The sequence below is a fragment of the Mya arenaria genome, chromosome 16 (genome assembly GCF_026914265.1).
Source record: "Mya arenaria isolate MELC-2E11 chromosome 16, ASM2691426v1".
NCBI classification, from domain to species: domain Eukaryota; kingdom Metazoa; phylum Mollusca; class Bivalvia; order Myida; family Myidae; genus Mya; species Mya arenaria.
Genome location: NC_069137.1, coordinates 14,108,339 through 14,126,789, shown reverse-complemented (window position 1 = coordinate 14,126,789; position 18,451 = coordinate 14,108,339). Strand labels below are relative to the sequence as shown.

The 18,451-nt window shown below is 34.7% G+C and overlaps 1 protein-coding gene across 1 annotated transcript; it reads left to right on the top strand.

Annotated features, from left to right (window-relative positions):
- The first annotated feature begins 3 nt into the window (after positions 1-3).
- Positions 4-17,779, top strand: LOC128222618 (tetratricopeptide repeat protein 27-like). The gene is made up of 23 exons (XM_052931710.1): positions 4-141; positions 780-954; positions 1,355-1,472; positions 1,873-2,019; positions 2,325-2,427; positions 4,065-4,104; positions 4,620-4,744; positions 5,012-5,148; positions 6,315-6,427; positions 7,370-7,439; positions 8,349-8,462; positions 9,100-9,195; positions 9,727-9,849; positions 10,407-10,580; positions 11,153-11,206; positions 11,659-11,757; positions 12,265-12,317; positions 12,662-12,740; positions 13,387-13,587; positions 14,291-14,353; positions 16,203-16,314; positions 16,889-16,989; positions 17,602-17,779. The coding sequence occupies exons 1-23, from the start codon at positions 66-68 to the stop codon at positions 17,725-17,727; spliced, it is 2,499 nt and encodes an 832-aa protein (XP_052787670.1). The 5' UTR covers positions 4-65; the 3' UTR covers positions 17,728-17,779.
- The last annotated feature ends 672 nt before the right edge of the window (positions 17,780-18,451 follow it).

The window sequence follows — 18,451 nt, the reverse complement described above, 5'->3', positions numbered from 1 at the left end:
AAACGCCGATCTAAGATGGCTGCGCCCATGAGTTGACACATGAGAAATAGAAATCATTACTAATAATGGATCAGAAAGATATTTTCCCTCTGGAAATAGCATTGTTGACTCAGAAATTAGCATTTTCTCTTGAGATAGAATGTAAGGACATAGATTTCTACTTAAACTTTCATTACAAATGCATTAATTAATTGTAACTTAACTACATGTATATTATAAAATTCTTATACATTTCTATGTTAACAGGCAAAACTTCAAATTGGAAAAATGTCATTTCAAGCGTTTCACGTGCATGACAACCATGCATTTCCTTGTAAAGTCAGTTTAAAACCAATTGATTTAAACTATTAAAAAGGTATGTCACGTCTCTTGTGAGAAAATGCATTCATTTCAATTTGAAAAAAATAAGTTAATAAACTTAATTACTGTTAATTTTTACATTCAAATGTTGCTACGGAAATCTGGTTTGATTTTAAATAATCTAAAATTACCATTTATCTAAATATTGGTGTGTGTCAACACATTGCAAACTTATTGAAGTAATCAGCCTTATACTTTATCCCCCCCCCCTCAATACACACAATCCTAAATATACAAGGGAGTCACAGAAATAAAATTAGCAGCAAAATTTATAGTTTCATGTATGGGAATCAGAACCATGTTTCATTCATTGTTTCTTATTAAGGCCAAGCAAAGAAAAGCTGGGGTTTCATCCCTTGTATAATGGTTTGTACTCGGCCAGCCTTGAATATCCAGTATTATTATTAATATTTTGGCAGGTAGTGTAAAATCTGCAGTTGAAAGTTTCTGTACTGGGAACTATGGAGCTGTTCTACAGGAGCCTTTTGCCTGCAGTTTGTTCACTAAAGACAGCCAAGTGGATCTTGAAACATTGGTACAATCTTCTATCAGTGCCTACTTAAACGATAAAAAACAGGAAGAGCTTCCCCAGAGGTTAGTAAATAATTACTTTTATATTGTATTCCATAGCTTTCCAAGTCTTTCAAAATGCTATCACATCACCTGAAACTTAATATCTCCATCCAAAATCTTATATTTTGATTAATGCCAAGTTTGGATTCTGGTGATTCAAACCACTTCAGGGCACATTAGTTGTTGATTTTAAAATTAAGCATTTGATGTTATAAATGCCAGTTGTATATCTTAATAATAGTAATAAAATCGCTTTAACATGTAAAGTTTATTTATTGTAAAAGCTTTTGCATAATGCCTTCATCAGTACATATAATAAACAATATCAAAAGGAAGTTATGTCAACGTTATACCTGTCATTTAAGTTATATAGCTTGAAACTCATTTAACACAACATGCATTGGCAGTATGTTTATTTTAGGGAGTTGGAGTTATTGCTGGTGGGTGTGTCATACCTGCAGCTGTTTGTTCAGAACAACTGGCTAGGACCAAGACCCTCTCAGTTCACACCAAAACATCTCCTCCCAGAAAACATACAGGTATTGTGTGCTTAGAAAATAAAAAATAAAGTGAATTGCAGCTTTTTCTGTTCTTAGAGAAAAAAAGTATAGGTATTATCATGAAACAAAATCTTTTCCATGACTCCAAAATAGTTTCAGTTGAAAACAATTTTGGTACATGTTACCAATGGCAATACGCTATGTGTATAAAGGCCCATCACTCTCATTAGAATCATTATTGAGTTATGTTCCTTTGCCAATTTAGTTGAAAATGGTTTAAGGACTGGCATCTCCCCACAGTGTTCTTCTTTATATTAATAATAAAAGGATAAACCATTAGATGTAGGCTAAATCAGATGTACAATGATATTATAGTAGCTTTGGGTACTTGTTTGCCCATTTGTGATATTTTCATTCTCAATGCTTATTCACCAACTAGGTGGAAGGTGATGACCTGCGAGTGTGGCTCGAAAACCAACTGAGTGTAGACGGGGAACCAGTGTATGGCCTCGCCACATTTCCACAGTTTCTCTACCTTGCACGCGCAATTCTCACACACTGTCAGCAGAAATGCTCCCATCTAAGGGTACGTATTTAATTCTTCGGTGTTTAGGCATAAAAAAAATACATGCATGATACATATGTTAGATGACATATATATTGAGGCATTTTTCTACGTCTTATTTAGTTCAGAAGGGTTTTTAACATAATTAAGCAATGGTTTTATATGGCCATCAGCAAGGTCTGACTCTGGGTGAGAATTGATTAAGTTACTGAAATTTAAAAACAAAGTTAAGAAATTTTTATTTGATTTATAATGGAAAAAAAAAGAACAAATTAAGTTTGAAATATTCTAACAAAGACATTGTAAATATTGCTGTTATTCCACAGACAGTTGACTGGTGGCTGCTACGGTGCACCAGTATACACCAACAGGTTCTGGACGACAAGTGTAACACACTCAGAGAACTTGTTACAACACTCATTGACAATGGTAAGGATAGGAAGATCACCCAAGGGCTGTATTCAATATTCAACTTATATTTCACTTGATTTTATAATAAGTGTTATGATTGGAATGTAAAATTTACTGGCCAATGGACTGAATGGAATCACTGAGTTGTGCTTGAATGGAATCACTGAGTCGTGTCTTAAGAATGAGAATGGTATTGAATGCAGCCCAAGGTCACCATTTCGAGTAAAAACTAGTGTATGAAAATCGGACTCCATTTGCTATTGATAATCGAATCGAATCGGACTAAGCATTTCGATTTACTATCGGACAATAATCCAAAGTTCATAATATCAATAAGGAATACATTCTTTATATGTAGTATCATCATGATCATTTAAATGGTAAACCTGAAATCAGTACATGTAATGCTATAGTCATGCTTTTGGCAATAGTAAGTAAATTTTCATAACCTTTTCTGTCAAACTTAACGAATAAAAAATCAAGTAAGTCATCTTAGCACTTATCCATGTAAAAGCATATTAAGTATTTGGGAACAGCATACCATTCAATAACCTGTTATATTGAACATTTTATTAGAATATCTTAGTTTCATAAAACTTTCACAAAAAAGTAAATTAGTTAATTACAAATGATACCAAATAAGGTTTCAAAAACAGAATGCATCGAGCCGGGATCCCCGGTATTTGCAGGTAAGACCGGACCCACTACACCATAGGTTACTGAAGAAGGTTTTATGAAATAAATAAACAATTAAAAACAATTTGTAATTTTGGGAGAGTTTTTAAGCAAGTGTTTACATTAAGCGCATTTGTGTAAGAGAGTGACCTCTCTTGTAAGAATAAACTCAACGAGAATTTATCTGAAAGAAAAATTGACATTTACTCGACTTTTACCACAAAACAAAAAAATTACGTAGTTACCGAAAGTAACATAAGCGACATCGATTTTGGACAACCAATATCGATTGTCGCCGACAAAGCATTGTCAGCAACGATTTATCGATTGTACTCGATAATCGTTTCATCACTTGTACAAACTATAGAAATAGAAGGAGTTGTGTCGATCTGTAAATACCTTAAGGTACCCAATGCACAAATAAGCTTGAATGTACAAATTAACGTGACATTGGAGATGTTAACTTTTGATGCCTGATGACCCAATACAATTTTGGTATCATTTGAAATGGTATTGCTTACTGATAACTAATATGTGAAAAAAATGCCTGAAATACGGTATCAGTATAGGTAAAGTTATTGCAGTGTGTATATAATATTTGTTATTTAATTAATCTGAAATTTGTTGTGAAACAAATCATTTTGCAATATTTCTAGGTTAAAAGAGTGTGTGTGTAACTCCTAACTTTTTGGTTTAATTTACACACATTCATTCTCTTTTCATAAAACCCTTTCAAATGATATAAAAATAATAAATGGGCATCCAAAATTGACCTCATTTAACAGCGGATACAACTTTTACGAAAAAGAAGTGTGTATTTCATACAAATGTACTAGAATTGGTCCTTCAGTAATTAGGTATAAAATGGGTTTTATATGTTTTTATGAGCAATTCATGGCAAATCATTGTTAGTATTATATCATGTGTTACAGCAAAATTCTTTAGTTAAGTTAAAAGTTACGGTTTTATTTTCATTTCAGTTTCAAAAATTGAGCCATTGATGACAGATGACAAATACAGGTACACATTTTAATCAGTGCTTCAATAAATTGTTATTTGATTTCGAGTTAAGACCGTTTTGTGAAAATTTACAGAGCCATTACATTTGTGATAAAGCTAGTACTTTGATGAATATTATTTGAAATGTGTTGGAATCATCTACTTTTATGTAAGTTATACACTGGTATGTAAGTTTAGCATTTATACAATGAAGTACCGGTAAGCCTTAAAAAAACAACATTTGGTTCGTGTTACCTGACCCTACCTTCCAAATAGGCCGAGGCCCTACCGTTTTTCGTCAGTTGGTAAAAAAAAAAATTAAGAGTGTGTTTTAATATGTAGTTTTAAACTTTTGAAGCTTTATACAGAAGGTCACTTAACACCATTCTCTAATGATGACAATGACATTCTTATTTAAAGCCTAATAAAAAATAAAAAATTAAATACAGCCTACCTACTCTACCTGTTTTTGAAACGTCTGTTACCTTAATCATACCATTGATTTTTGCTTAATCAAATGTCATTATCTACTTTAGGAGCGCACAGCTGGAGTTTTATGTAGAGGCTGGCCTGCTATCCCACACATTTTACTGCTACAAGAAAGCCCATGAGTTGTTTAACACAGCTCGGAAACTGTCCGGGCTCGATATACAGCTCACAGGTGTGTACCTACTTAATATGGCTTCATGATTCTCACATCTATTGGGATCTCAACTACTAGGGTTGTATAATTGAACAAAAATAGAATCATTTGAAAAGAATTGTCTACTTTCTTTTGAAAACAGGTAAATTTAGCACAGGTAAATTTTTGAGTTTAGCGTCAACTTTACACATACATGTATAAATTAAGGTGGTATCTTTAGTGTTAAATCTCAAAGATGTCCTTTTAGGTTCAAATAACTCACAGCAATATTTATCTTTATTCCAGGTGCATTGGGTAAGCGAACACGCTTCCAGCAGACAGACAATGCCCAGCTGCTTCTTCAGGTTACAAGATTACCAGTAGAGGGAGATGGTTGCCAGGACAAAGAACTTGTTGCTTCGAGTAACAATCTCATGCCAAAGGTTGGTGTTTTTGTTTTTTACTTTTATAGTCTATTTAATGCTAAGGAGCTATTGGCTTAGACCTTTGTTGAGTTTAACACAAAGATAGTGAAAGTATTTAAAACAGAACAAATTTTATTATAATTATTCTTTCCTTTGATTTAAAGAGATTTATTGGTGAAATAAAAATGATATTGCACTGTCAGGCCTTCCAGCGTTCCTACTTTTTTAACAGCTTGTTACTTTTTCCTACTTTTTTCTAAAAAACTCCTACTATTCCTACTTTTTTGAAAATAAAGTCCGCAAAAATATTTAAGTTTGATCTTTGTGCTAGTTTTATTTGCAGAAAATGAACAAAAGATGTCAAACTGGCTGGTTTCTGTTGTTGAAAGGTGTGGCAACATGTTCCACTTTGACGTGCATCATCTTTTCACCCACACAGTTCAGCAACAGAAACCGACCAAGCATCATTCATTCAAATATTCAATGTGGCATATAGAATGGTATGATTTTGCATTAAAAACATCTCCTCTAGGTAAGTTAATAGCTATTAATAATTACATATTTAACCAAAAATATTCCTACTTTTCCTACTTTTTTGTAAAAAATATTCCTACTATTTCCTTCTTTTCTGTCAGAAAACCTCCTACTTTTTTCCTACTTTTTTGTTAGTGGCTGCTGGAAGGCCTGCACTGTTTCAAGTGAATCACAATTTGATATTTGTCACTGTTATGAAATTTAAGCCTGATATCACTCGTAAATCATACCTTATCTAGCATAGAGCTGAAACACAATTTCAACATAATTTTTTAACCGACGTAATATCTGCATACAAATTGACATGCTTTTATTAACTGTCATTTTATATTCTTCATTAGGCTTATAATAAACAGAAAACACCAGTGAACACCAAAAGTAAATATTTCACAAGTGGTGTAGCTTTTGGTGCTCACTTGTTGAAATATTTTGCGATCTTACACTGAAACAAACAATTATTCTCTATTTATTAAAAATGATCATCAATGTGATATGAAATAAAATTTATATCTTTTCTTGAACTAAAAGCTGAGAAGCAGACTATAAACTTAGGTCATGTTTATTTGAGCATTTCTTAGATTCAGTTGTCAGTACTCTTAAGCAATTTTAATGGCTAATCTTTAATCATTTAATTTCCATGACTTTGACAGGCTTTGAATCTGGATGATGACACTGTTCTGGAAGCCATAAACTTCACAGATCCTGACGGCCAGGAGGTGGTGCGTTTGGCTGATTATGAACAGGCTCTTATTCTTGGGCTAATGTAAGGCAAATGCTAAACTTTCCTTTTTTAAGAAATTTATATAAAAAATGATGTTAGAACTGTCATTTACAAGGTGTCAGTACCAATAATGTCGTAGTATTAATTTTGGTGAAATTAGCAGTAGTATTCTTCTGACAGTTTTGTGGCCAAAGAGTTCAAAGTCATTACTTGTGGCAGTGTTGGACAGGGATAGAGAAAAATATTGACTTTTGTATTAATATTATAATATATCACACCTCCAACATGAATGATGGGTTGGGCCTGGTTATGCTGTGACCCCATATTATTTCATATTGGGTCACTAAATTTTATAATTTCAATAAATGAAACATTTCCTATAAACTGATCAGTGTTAACAGGTTGTAGAAGTGATATATATCTTTAAGGGTAAGTAGGTGACCTGATATGGGATATACAGGCTTAGGAAACCATATGGATTCTTTTGCCCCATACTAGTATATCCCAAATCGGGTCACCTACCTACCCCGTAACTTACAATTTATGCATATGTGAAAACTAAAAAAATCACCATCTCTTGTCAAAACCTCCTCCTATGCAATCAATATCTGAAATTGTAAAAGAAACGTTTGAGCAGCAGTAACATAAAACTGCTATCAAATAGCCTTAAAATTGGCTTTAGATTAAATTTAATTTAGAAACACAAGTATTAAAACATTTATTCCCTAAAATTTTAAGTTACCCCAAATCAGTGTTTTCAGTAATAATAATATAATGATTCCTTTTTAAACCTGTTTGAATGCTTTCAGGACTCTCCTATTTCACAGCCCTGGGTCCTGAGCAAAACTCTGAAAGTCCAAAGCATTACTCTATGCACATATTACACAAACAGTGCATTCCCATGATGGATATATTCAGGAATAATGGGTTCTTCTTTGCATTCCCCCTTGCCAATATTATCATGTGTGTGTGTGTGTGTTTCAGGGAGGACTACAGACGAAGCCGGGCTAGCGGAGATACGCTCACGGAGGAGGAGATTCTCACTTACATAACTGTACGTGTAAAGGCTGAGTTTTGCTTCCTATAGTACTCAGGGCTATTCCATTTAAGCACTTTTAAATTATGCCACCCCCCTACAGAAGCAAATTTACCCTTTTGGGGTCCAAATTAGCGAAAAAAGACACCCACCCATATTCTATTCAAATAATTGCCTTCCCCCCGTGGGTTATATGTTTTACTGGAATAGCCCTCACTAAAGTTCTGCCAAATTTAAACCTTTTTATATAAAAATGCAAAATCCATGACCTGAAGAACCCATGAAAACATAAAAACACAATGTTAATGTTGAAGAATTTATTTTGTTTGAAGAATTTAGACTTAGTATTCTAGGGATTTTAAACACACAGATGACTTGCGGTCAATTGACATGACAGGGAGTGGTCGTAGTCTTAATATTAATGTTTTTTTGTACCAATGAACAGAGTGTAAACGGTGTCATACCTGGACAAACAAAATGACATGTGGACTTGGCTTCATTAGATTCCTTTGCTAAACTATCTCCATAATTACGGAGTCAGATTCAATCTGATTCTAGTGTCTTGTCATTTAGTGCCAAAAGTTTTTTTCCTTTATTTTTAGATTGTCTCTTTTGATGAAAAACATCTGCAACAAAATCAAAAAACATCTGCAACAAAATCAAAAAACATCTGCAACAAAATCAAAAAACATCTGCAACAAAATCATAGCTCAGGAGTTACAGATTTTTGTCCTTTGGAATACTCATTAAAATACATTGTATGCCTCAAAACTAAACTTCCTAAAGATCAACTATTATTTGTTTTGAAAATTGTTATAATCATGAAATAATCCAGACATTTAACGATATGACAATGTTCAACAGTACGAGACACACATGTCCTTCATTGGATACGTGAACAGTATCAATGTAATCTTTTTTCTCCAGTTTGTATTGAACAAGATGGAGAACTGGTCAGTTGCCATAGCAGCCTTGTTGTTACGTTCGAAGCTTGAGAAGGGCAGCAGACGACGTGTCGAGAGATCCATGAGGCAACTTGAGGTTTGTGAATAAAGACAGAGTTTTTCAGTATTTTACTTTGAATTAAGGTTTTTGTTTTCTTTAGATTATTATAGATGTTCAGATAAATACAAAATGTTATAGGCAGCCTTAGTTTTATTTCCCTGTAGGGATTCCATTCAGTCAAGACCTGGCAAATTGCGCGGATTTGATGATAGGTTTTTATTGAGGGAAAAGGCACAAGAACATGTTACATCACATGTTATGGTCCTACATGTGTATGGCCAGAAGCATTGATATTGAAAAAAAATAATAGCTGATCCATTCAAAAGAAATTAGTATTATTATGAAATATTGCCAAAAAATCAACTTTGTGCCTAAAGGCCTTTGATATTGCAGATTTTGTATGTCCCCTAAAGGTGTTTAATTAAAATCACACCCACAATACATCCGTCCTTGAATCCACCTGTCCTTTAAGTTTACTGTGTCCAGGTTGTAACTTTGTTGTGTATAGAGGGATTTTAAAAATACTTAAGAACAGAAGAACACAGCCATATGTTCGGTACATAAAGACACTGTGTCACTTTCAAGACAAACCTCTTACATCATCACTCCCCCCCCCCCCACACTTGTTGTGTAAATGAATTATGAAGTATTTAAATGTATTTTTCTTGTGCAGGAGCTGTTTAACCAAACAATGAGGCAGGAACCATCTGCAGGTCAGAGGTCACGGCTGTTCTATGCAGCAAAAATCCCCCCTGTATGGGAAATACAGGTTGGCAAAATACCAGAATGTGTATATTATGTCACATCTGTTCTATGCAGCAAATATCCACCTCACCCTGGGAAATACACATTGGAAGATATTCTACACCAGTACATGTATTTTTTGGCTGTTCTAAACAGCAAACATACAAGTTGGCAAGCCTTACGCCATTAATACATGTATATGGTGTACATGACTTGAAAGACAATTACTATTGACTGACTTCTGGGTAGGCCCCAGTTTGGGGATAATTATAGCCTGGCAGCTTCTTTGTTCCAATGCATACATCATTTGACTGTAAATCAAACTAAATAAGTGAATGGAGAACAATTTCAAGCATTGTGAATATTGAATTTGCTTTACTGTTAAAATATGTGATCAACTTCAGAAGCAAAGTCTATGCTATATATTTACGGATTTATTTATTACCAGTTCTGCAGTAAAGTTGTTAGGTTAGCAATTCTTTTTGATGAGTTCTGTGTTTATGTATTTGATTGGTGAATTAAGTGCAATGAACTTTACTTTTCCCTTTGGATGCAGAGGCAACTGGCAGAGCTGTTACTGTCCCTGGGAGCTGTGGGGTCAGCACTTGAGATTTATGAGCAGCTGGAGTTGTGGGAGGATGCCATTGCCTGCTACCAGCGCCTCGGCAAGACAGAGAAGGTTGGTAGTGTCTGTATTACAGGCTTTTATTTTATGGTTTGAAATAATTTTGTACTCATATCTACATATATGTTCAAAATACATTCAAACATGGAGTACCCTTGAGTAATGTTTTCAACATGTTTTTCTCTAAAATAAGCAATTTATCATCAATATCGAAATTGCACCTGATTTCATCATATAACTTCCAGCGATTTTTTAATGCTGAACAAAATGGAAAATAATTCATTCCAAAATACTCCGTTCAAATTATTGGTACATTACACTGTCTATCAGTGGATTTTAGTTAGTTTGTTTGGCACATGAATTCGTTCTTAAATTCAGCATATATTATAAATCTTATTACCGGGTCACTGATATTTAGATCTGAACTTTTTCACTGTGAAATTTGATTCGAAAATATTCATTACTTCTTCAACATATACCATCTTTTCTGGGCAAAAAGAAGTCCCTAACCAGTATGGAAAAATATCTCCTGGAGCTATTTACGTTTTGTGTTACATATCATTAATTAAAAATTTACCCCATTATATAAAGAGTTATTCATTTTGTACCAGGCAGAGACTGTGATACGGGAGCAGCTTGCTGTGCACGAGACCCCGAACCTTTGGTGTTTCCTTGGCGACATCACGCGCAATATAGAACACTATGAAAAGGCATGGGTCCTCTCCAAGCATCGCTCAGCCCGCGCCCAGAGGTGTATGGGGTACCTCTACTTTGCTAAGGAAGAGGTAGGGAGAGGCTTAGGAATGACAGGGTTTTAGGATGACATGGAACACATAAAACAGGATTTAAATACCGTATTTCCTTACTGTGGTATAGTCATACAGGAAAAAACCTTGTATAGATACAATTTCATGTTTTAACTGGAAGATGTTTATTAAGAATGCCTAAATTGATTGTACAGAATATAACAATATTTTATTCGCTGGTAATTAATTTATGTACCTTACTTAATATAGATTTGCTAATTATCAAACAAATGAAAGTTTGAAAGAGGCAGCCTCAGCTATGTTAGTCTAAATAACCATCTATTATACGTTATAGTTTATCAGTTTCAAATAAACCAATTACAGCTAAGTATTTCTAAGTATTTCTTGCCCTTTATTTTAGCTATTGTCATATGTGACAGAGTTGATATTTTTATTGTGCGGTAATGTTATATTTAATGATTCAACTTTCCAGAGTTTCAGTTATCATCTTTTGATAAATTGTAAGCCCGTTAAAGTTCACTTATTACAGCGAATAAATTTGTTTAATTTGAGATACATAAGCTATAGCCTAGATTCATTTACTATTTCAGTATGACAAATGCGTGGAGTGTTTTGAGAAGTCTCTTGGAGTGAACGCTTTACAGGTATTGTGTAATTTTTTTTTAGAAAAAGTTCGAACATTTTTACCCGTTGTTTTAACTGTTGATTTGCTATGAGAAAGGGGTGAGAGTGGTCTAGTGGTATAGGTCTCCGCCTCTCACCCAAGAGGTTGTGGGTTCGATCCACACTAGGGATACATTCTCATTACCTCTCAAAAAGGACGTAGTACTGGTTCCTGCCCAGGAAACGGACTTGATAGTGATTCTATCAGCTCTCAGCTATAGTCAAAATCGAGCTCAAATAAATTAGTATATACTAAAGGGGGTAGAGTGGTCATCCAAGAGGTTTTAATTTGATCCCCATCATAGCCTCTTATATTGGACACCAGTACTGGTTTATACCCAGAAAACAGACTCATGTGTAATTCAGCTTTCGTCACAATGGAGCTAAAAAAAATAAGTATAACATAACTGACATAATTCCCTACATTTGTCAGGTGCCTGTGTGGTTCACCTACGGCTGTGCTGCAATGGCTGCCAAGGATTTCCAACTGGCTACGAGGGCCTTCAAGAGATGTGTCACCATCGACTATGATGTAAGCGTAATAGTTACACTATTCTTTTAATTGCTCTCAAAAACTTTCTCCATTTTCACATGAATATACATTTTGTTCGAGGGCATCACCTTTGTCCACATAATTAAGCGTAAACAGTAACTGGCAAAAATCAGACTGCATCAATGAGTAATGGTTTCACAGAATAGTTATGTTAAGCCCAAATTTGATGCCCTTATGCACTCCTATTAAATTGATTCCTAGATGCAGTTTGGTAGTCTTATAGCCTAGGACTATTAATGACAAGTCAGTATTGATTTTTCTGGTTTAATACTGGTAGACCATGCATGCCATACTGATTAATATCTCTGAACGTCAGGATTTCTAAATTTTTGATTGTACAACAGACTGCAAGTATTATGTTAAAATGAAGGCATATTGTAGCACATTACTGGTATTTAGATGTAACAAACATGTTTTACCTTAAATCAAACCACAGAATGTTTGTATACGTGCATGATTGCTGAACATGCACTTGACACTTTACAGAACTTTGAAGCTTGGAGCAATCTAGCAACAGCCTATGTCAAGTTAAAAGAAAAGTAAGTTATTTTTGTGTATTTTTTGCTTGTCAGTTTGTTTCTTTCAAACCAGAAAGTTAGGTCTTGATGGCGTTAGAGGCGTACTAAAACTTGAACATAGGCCTAAACTGTACAAATATATTAACCTGAAATTCGAAGCACATGTTAACAGTGGCAACACCCAGTGGTATCAAGGCCCAGAACTCTGGCTTGAATAAAGTTGAGTGATGCCCATTTTTCAACTGTAAGAAGTAAAATACTCGCTCCATGGTGCCTTTTTTATACTTTCTTTGTAATTAATACTTCTTTAATCTTAACAAATGAATTAGCCTGTTGTACGCCATTATTTTGTTTCTTACTCACAGAAAGAAAGCCTTTAAGACGCTGAATGATGCCCTGAAATGCAACTACGAAAACTGGAGAATCTGGGAAAACTACTTGGTGGTATGTAACCTGACTTTTGAATCTTTCTTACATTGAGAATATTTTTCTGTTTCAGTGTAAGATAGCAATATATTTCATCGAAAAAGCACTATTAGTTATTTTTAACAAATGGCCTTAACACCTGTGAAATATTTAATTCTGGTGTTAATTCAAGGTGAAATATATTGCAATTTTACATTGAAACACATAGTTTTTATCTTTATTTCATTGAAAAAATTTAGCCAAATAATGTCATGCCTGATCTTTTGTCATTTTTTTCTTACCAGCAATGTGTGCATTTACAATGTGTTATTTTTACAGTGAAACAGGCTTAAATGAGAGACGGAGTAATTTTAGTAAAACCGATGAAAAACAAGAAACAAATTGTATTGTATAATGATTGATTAAAAGAATAATCAAACATTTGCGATGTTCTTTAAGTTTGTTAAGAAATCCTATCTTTATAAGATTGTTACACTACAAGAAGGACATGCTTTAACATTTATTAAATGCCTTTTTCATTCAAGCTTGAATGATGTCATAATTCGGCTGTATGACAAGTATTGTTGTTTACCACATAGCTTACTTCATAAACTGATACCTTTTTTCAAAATAATTCCAAACATAAAATAAAAAATAAAAAAAATTGTGTACCTACATTTGCTAGGTTGGCACAGACTGTGGCGAGTTTAGTGCTGTTATCCGGGCATACCACCGCCTTATGGACCTGCGAGATCGCTGGGTGGACGAGCAGGTGCTGGGGGTTCTCGTGCGTGGCGTGCGTGAAAATATTGCCGATGCCAGCGGAGTTCGACTGAGCCAGGTGGAACAAAGTCTCAGAGAGCTGTTCGGAAGAATCACCTCAAAGGTGAGGCTGAAAACAGTCTATTGTTCTACTTCTCTTAAAAGATCCATGGAGCCCAGATAATTTTAAATGTAACTGCTGCCTTCAAACTAATTAGGCAAAATCTACTCCGCAATTATTTGAAAACGGCATGATTCATTTTGCACCAAAAAGATGGTCAGTTTGTACTGTTTGAACAGAGAGTTCAAAGAGTTTTGTTTGTCACCGAAGCATAAACTTAAAGCTATGATATTGAATTGGTAAGTTTAAGTGAAGTAATGTATAATGTACATGTTTCCATGATTTGTGGTGGGGTGAGCCTGCCTCATAAGTATTAAGTTTAATGTGGTACAGTTAATAACTGTAGTCAGTTTCTTTGATGTGGGAAGTCGATGGTAAGGCTTTAGGTGTTACACTTTTTTCGAACATCTCTTGATAGATAAGGGTAGACATAAGGCCAAATTGAATGCTTCAAAACTTTTAACTGCTTTGTTCCGTTTCAAACTGTAGTTTGAACTAGTGTTAAATCTGTCTTATCTTAACAAGAACTTCATTTCAGTAGTGTTAGGTTTATGAGATTGAAATGATACATGTTTTATGGTACTTATTTAATAAGGGAGTATGAATGAATGACTTCCTCTAACAACTTGTATTTATAATTCATTAGCATATATGTAGAAATTTATATTAGTGGACTACATCTGGAGAGTCATGTTTTGATTTGCAGGTGACTGATAATGCAGAAATATGGAGATTGTACGCAGAGTTGTGTATAAATGACACAGAAAAGGTTTGTAGGCTATCATTGATATCTTTCTCTTCGTTTGGGTTTTATTGATGCTTATTTGTTCTATGTTGTAGAAGTTACTGTGTGCTAATTCTTTCTCTCCCTTTTGTGTCGCCTGCCAAGCATGGTAGACATATCGATAACTTTGTGCAAGTCATATTTTCGTTTTTAGCTCTATTGGCCTTTGGCCAGAAGAGCTTATGCGATGGTAATGTGTACGTCGTATGTGTGTCTGTGCGTCTGACTGTGAACAAATTGCTTGTGAACACGATACAGTCTTCAGTTTTGATTGTATCTCGATGAAACTTGTACAGTATTTAGATATCCATCAGAGCTCGGTTTCTTTTGAATACCAGCCAGATCCGCCCATGCATGCCTAGATAATGGGCCTTGAAAGTATAAAAAAAATGCTATTTTTAGCCAAGTCTACATGAGCAAAGTCTATTTTTAGCCAAGTTTACATGTAAAGTCACAATTGCTTGTGAAGGTTTGTTCAAATTATGTCCCTGGGGTCATTACTGCCTCCCCCCCCCCCACGGAGATTGTCCCGCAAGGGACCAGTGGGGCAAATGCAAACGACCTCGGCGACGTTGGCGAAGGCCCAGGGAAGAGTTTTCTTTTCTTTGTAAGGGACGGATACCCCCCCCCCCCCCCCCCCCCCCCCCCCCTAAATTGGGAAATGTTAAAAAAAACCTTTTTGTCTGAAACCACTACCCAAATCCTTGCTATTTTGAACAAGGCTTTATTTAGTGGTCCACTACCATGGTTGTTCAAATTATGCCCCTTGGGTCAAAACTGGCACTGCCCTGGGTGTCACAATTTTCCTAGAGACTTATTTAAGAAATATTTTCAAAATCTTCTCGTTTCAAACCACAAGGCCCATACCTTTGATATTTGTTGTGGAGCATCATATGATGCAATTGAAAACATTTGAAATAATGCCCCTTGGGCAAAAGCTGGCCCCACCCCTTTTGACTTACTTATTAATTTTTAAAGCTACAGTAATTAAATTTTGACCATATGAACAGTTTTGCAAACAAGCATTAATGTTGTCCTCGGTTGTCCTTGACTTTGATCTTTGATCGACTTTTTATTTTTAAAGCTACAGAAATGAAATTTTGACGATGAGTACAGTTTTGAAAGCAAATATTTTTTACCCTCAGATTACCTTTACTTGGCACATATTAAAATAGTTCATGCAACTAATCTGCTAACAACACTTCCTGTCCTCAGATGTTGAACATGCAGCATTTTCAGCTAACCCAAACACTAAAAGTGAACTATATATATGTTGCCTATTACTCAAACGTACATGTTCTGGATTGAAAATGACCACAAGAGCCATGTCAGTAGAGCATAGGCCCTCATGGGCCTCTTGTTGTTCATTGTTTAGAAAGTCTTGCTTTAGAGTGCTTAAACTTTGTATGTACATTGGTCGTGGTCAGAAGTAGATCCTTTTGATTTTGGGGTCAGTATGTCATAGGTCTAGGTTGTGGTGACCTTTATTAGAGAATGGGTTTCTGATTTACAATTTGTGAATTACATATAATAGTTGAGGAGTCGTCAAACTTTCCATGCATCATGCCGAGTAGATATCCCGTATTGATTTTGGTGGCATTAATTCAAAGGTCAAGGGTGTTGTAATCTTTTCCTTATTAATAACTGATAATGACTTGTAGAATCTGCTCATTTTTTTAAGCACATTGGCCATGACCAGTAGCTCACTGCTATATAATAAGTTATATCCCTAGATACATGAAAGAAAAACAGACAAGCATTTGCATCCTCATGCGATGTCTGTGAGTTTAGTTGTGACTTAGATCATAAACGATTTAAATGGTTGCTGCGACAGATGTTGCAGTTTCTCCAGAAGAGTCACCGGTGTGTGCTGCAGACGTCTGGTTGGGAGAAGGTAGAGGACAAATGTAAAGAAACTGCAAAGCAGTCTCTCCAGCTAGCAGACGGTGAGTTTATGCTGAGGACTTGATTGTTCGGAACCTGAATTGAAATTGAGTAACTGAAAGCAACATTTTAGTGAGACATTTATATATTTATTGATGTTCAATATTCAATAACATTATTAAACACTATTAAAGCTGCACTCTTACAGATTAACCATTTTGACATTTTTAAATCCTCTGATTTTGGCATCAATGCCTTCAATTCAGTTATATAGATCACAATTAATCACAATATAACAGATGTCAATTTATTTTGAATACTGCCGAATATTTCATTTTTCTGAAAGGGTTAGTAATGCTTTCAGTCATACAACATAAATTTTCAAACAAGAATATAAAAACCTGCAATCTGATCCTTTTTCAGCAGTCTTATATCACTGGTTTCCAGACATCTTATAAAAATTATCTGCACAAAAGTTGGTTCATTCCAAGACAAAAAATCAATAAGTTGTTGAAACAGTCAATCTGTGAGAATGCAGCTTTAAAAGTGGCTGTTTGAAAAATCCTTTTTATGCTTGAAATATGAACGTATAATCTTTGCAAGTAAATAATGAAATTATAACAATAAATTTTACAGCCTACTATGAAGTAAGCCAGAGTACCCAGAATTCTACACAAGCTATTCAAATGTTGTCGTCTGCTAAACTCATGTTACGAGGAGTTTTCACAAAGGTCAAGGTAAACTTTTTTTCTCATTTATTTTCTACATAGGATGTTTACATAAAAAGCAACAAATATGATATTTTGTAAACATACCAATGCTGATCAAGGTCATTTATATTGTAGACTGCTTTGAAATTCTATACACAAAAAAAATCTTTTGTTGGGGCCTATTAAGCTTCTTGATTTATCTCTGCTCATGCTTGATGTTAAAAAAATTAGACTGCAATAACTTAAATTAAGTTAATCATTGATGTCAATAGCGATAAACGTGTTTTTAGCTCATCTGTTTATCGAAAAATAAATAAGTAAAGGTATTGTTATTGCCTTTGCGTCGTTGTCAATGGGCGAAACTTTAACCTTGGCCAAAACCATTCAGTATATTGAAATGGAGCTTGGTACACATGTTGCCAGAGACAAAACACATGTAACTGCAAGGCCCTTAACTCTGGCTTTAATAATTGGTTCGAAAGCCCTTTTTTGGCTGAAAAACAACTGGCGAAAGTTGGATTTTGCTCTGTGGCTTTCTTATTTATTTATTTTTGCATTTTCAAATTTTTATAAGCAAACAACAACCATAGAAAACATCATTGCTTCTTAATAATTCATTTTCCTATATATATTTTACAGCAACATCATACTGACCCTGTAACTAAGGAGATCCCATCAGAAGACATACGTGTCGTCTGCTCACAGCTCGAGGACAAGATGGCGGTCGTTGTAGAGAGGCTAGACACCCTCAAACAGGGCTCCTAAATTATAATGTTCAAATGCATTGGAAATGAAATAAACAGAATCTTTGATTTTACTGGAAACTTCTTTTACCTTGCCATACAGTTGCTTAATCTTAAAGCTGCACTCTCACAGATTGACCGTTCTGACAACTTTTTTCTTAAAATGATCCAATTTTTGCGTAAATGTCTGGAAACCAGTTTTACAAGGTTGCTGACAAAAGATCTGATTGCAATTTTTCATATTTACGTTTCAAAACTGATAGTTTATGGGTTAAAGCATTACTAATGCTTTCAAAAAAATGAATTTTATTGCAGTTTTCCAAACACCTGAGATCTTTTCTTTTGTATGTTATCTTACATTACTTAATTGAAGGCATTGATGTCAAAATCAACTGATTCTGAGACAAAAACTAAAACAAAATTCAAAACTGCCAATCGGTGAGAGTGCAGCTTTAAGATCACCGCGATGTATTGCCCCTGGCAATGATGACGAACCAACGCTATGGTGTCAATGATTGTGTTCCACCTGGGAAATCCTACTCACAGGTTCTTTAAAATTCATTACTAACATACGGTAGAACAGTTGGCTTTAAAATGTCTTTGTCATGCAAAAATGGACTGAAAATGAAATTCATGGACATTCATTTGGAGCCCAAAGTGTTTTGTTGTTTTCCCTCACCCATCATTAACATTTCTATTGTTACCACTGTCAACATTTAAGACGTTAACCATTACTACGTGATACC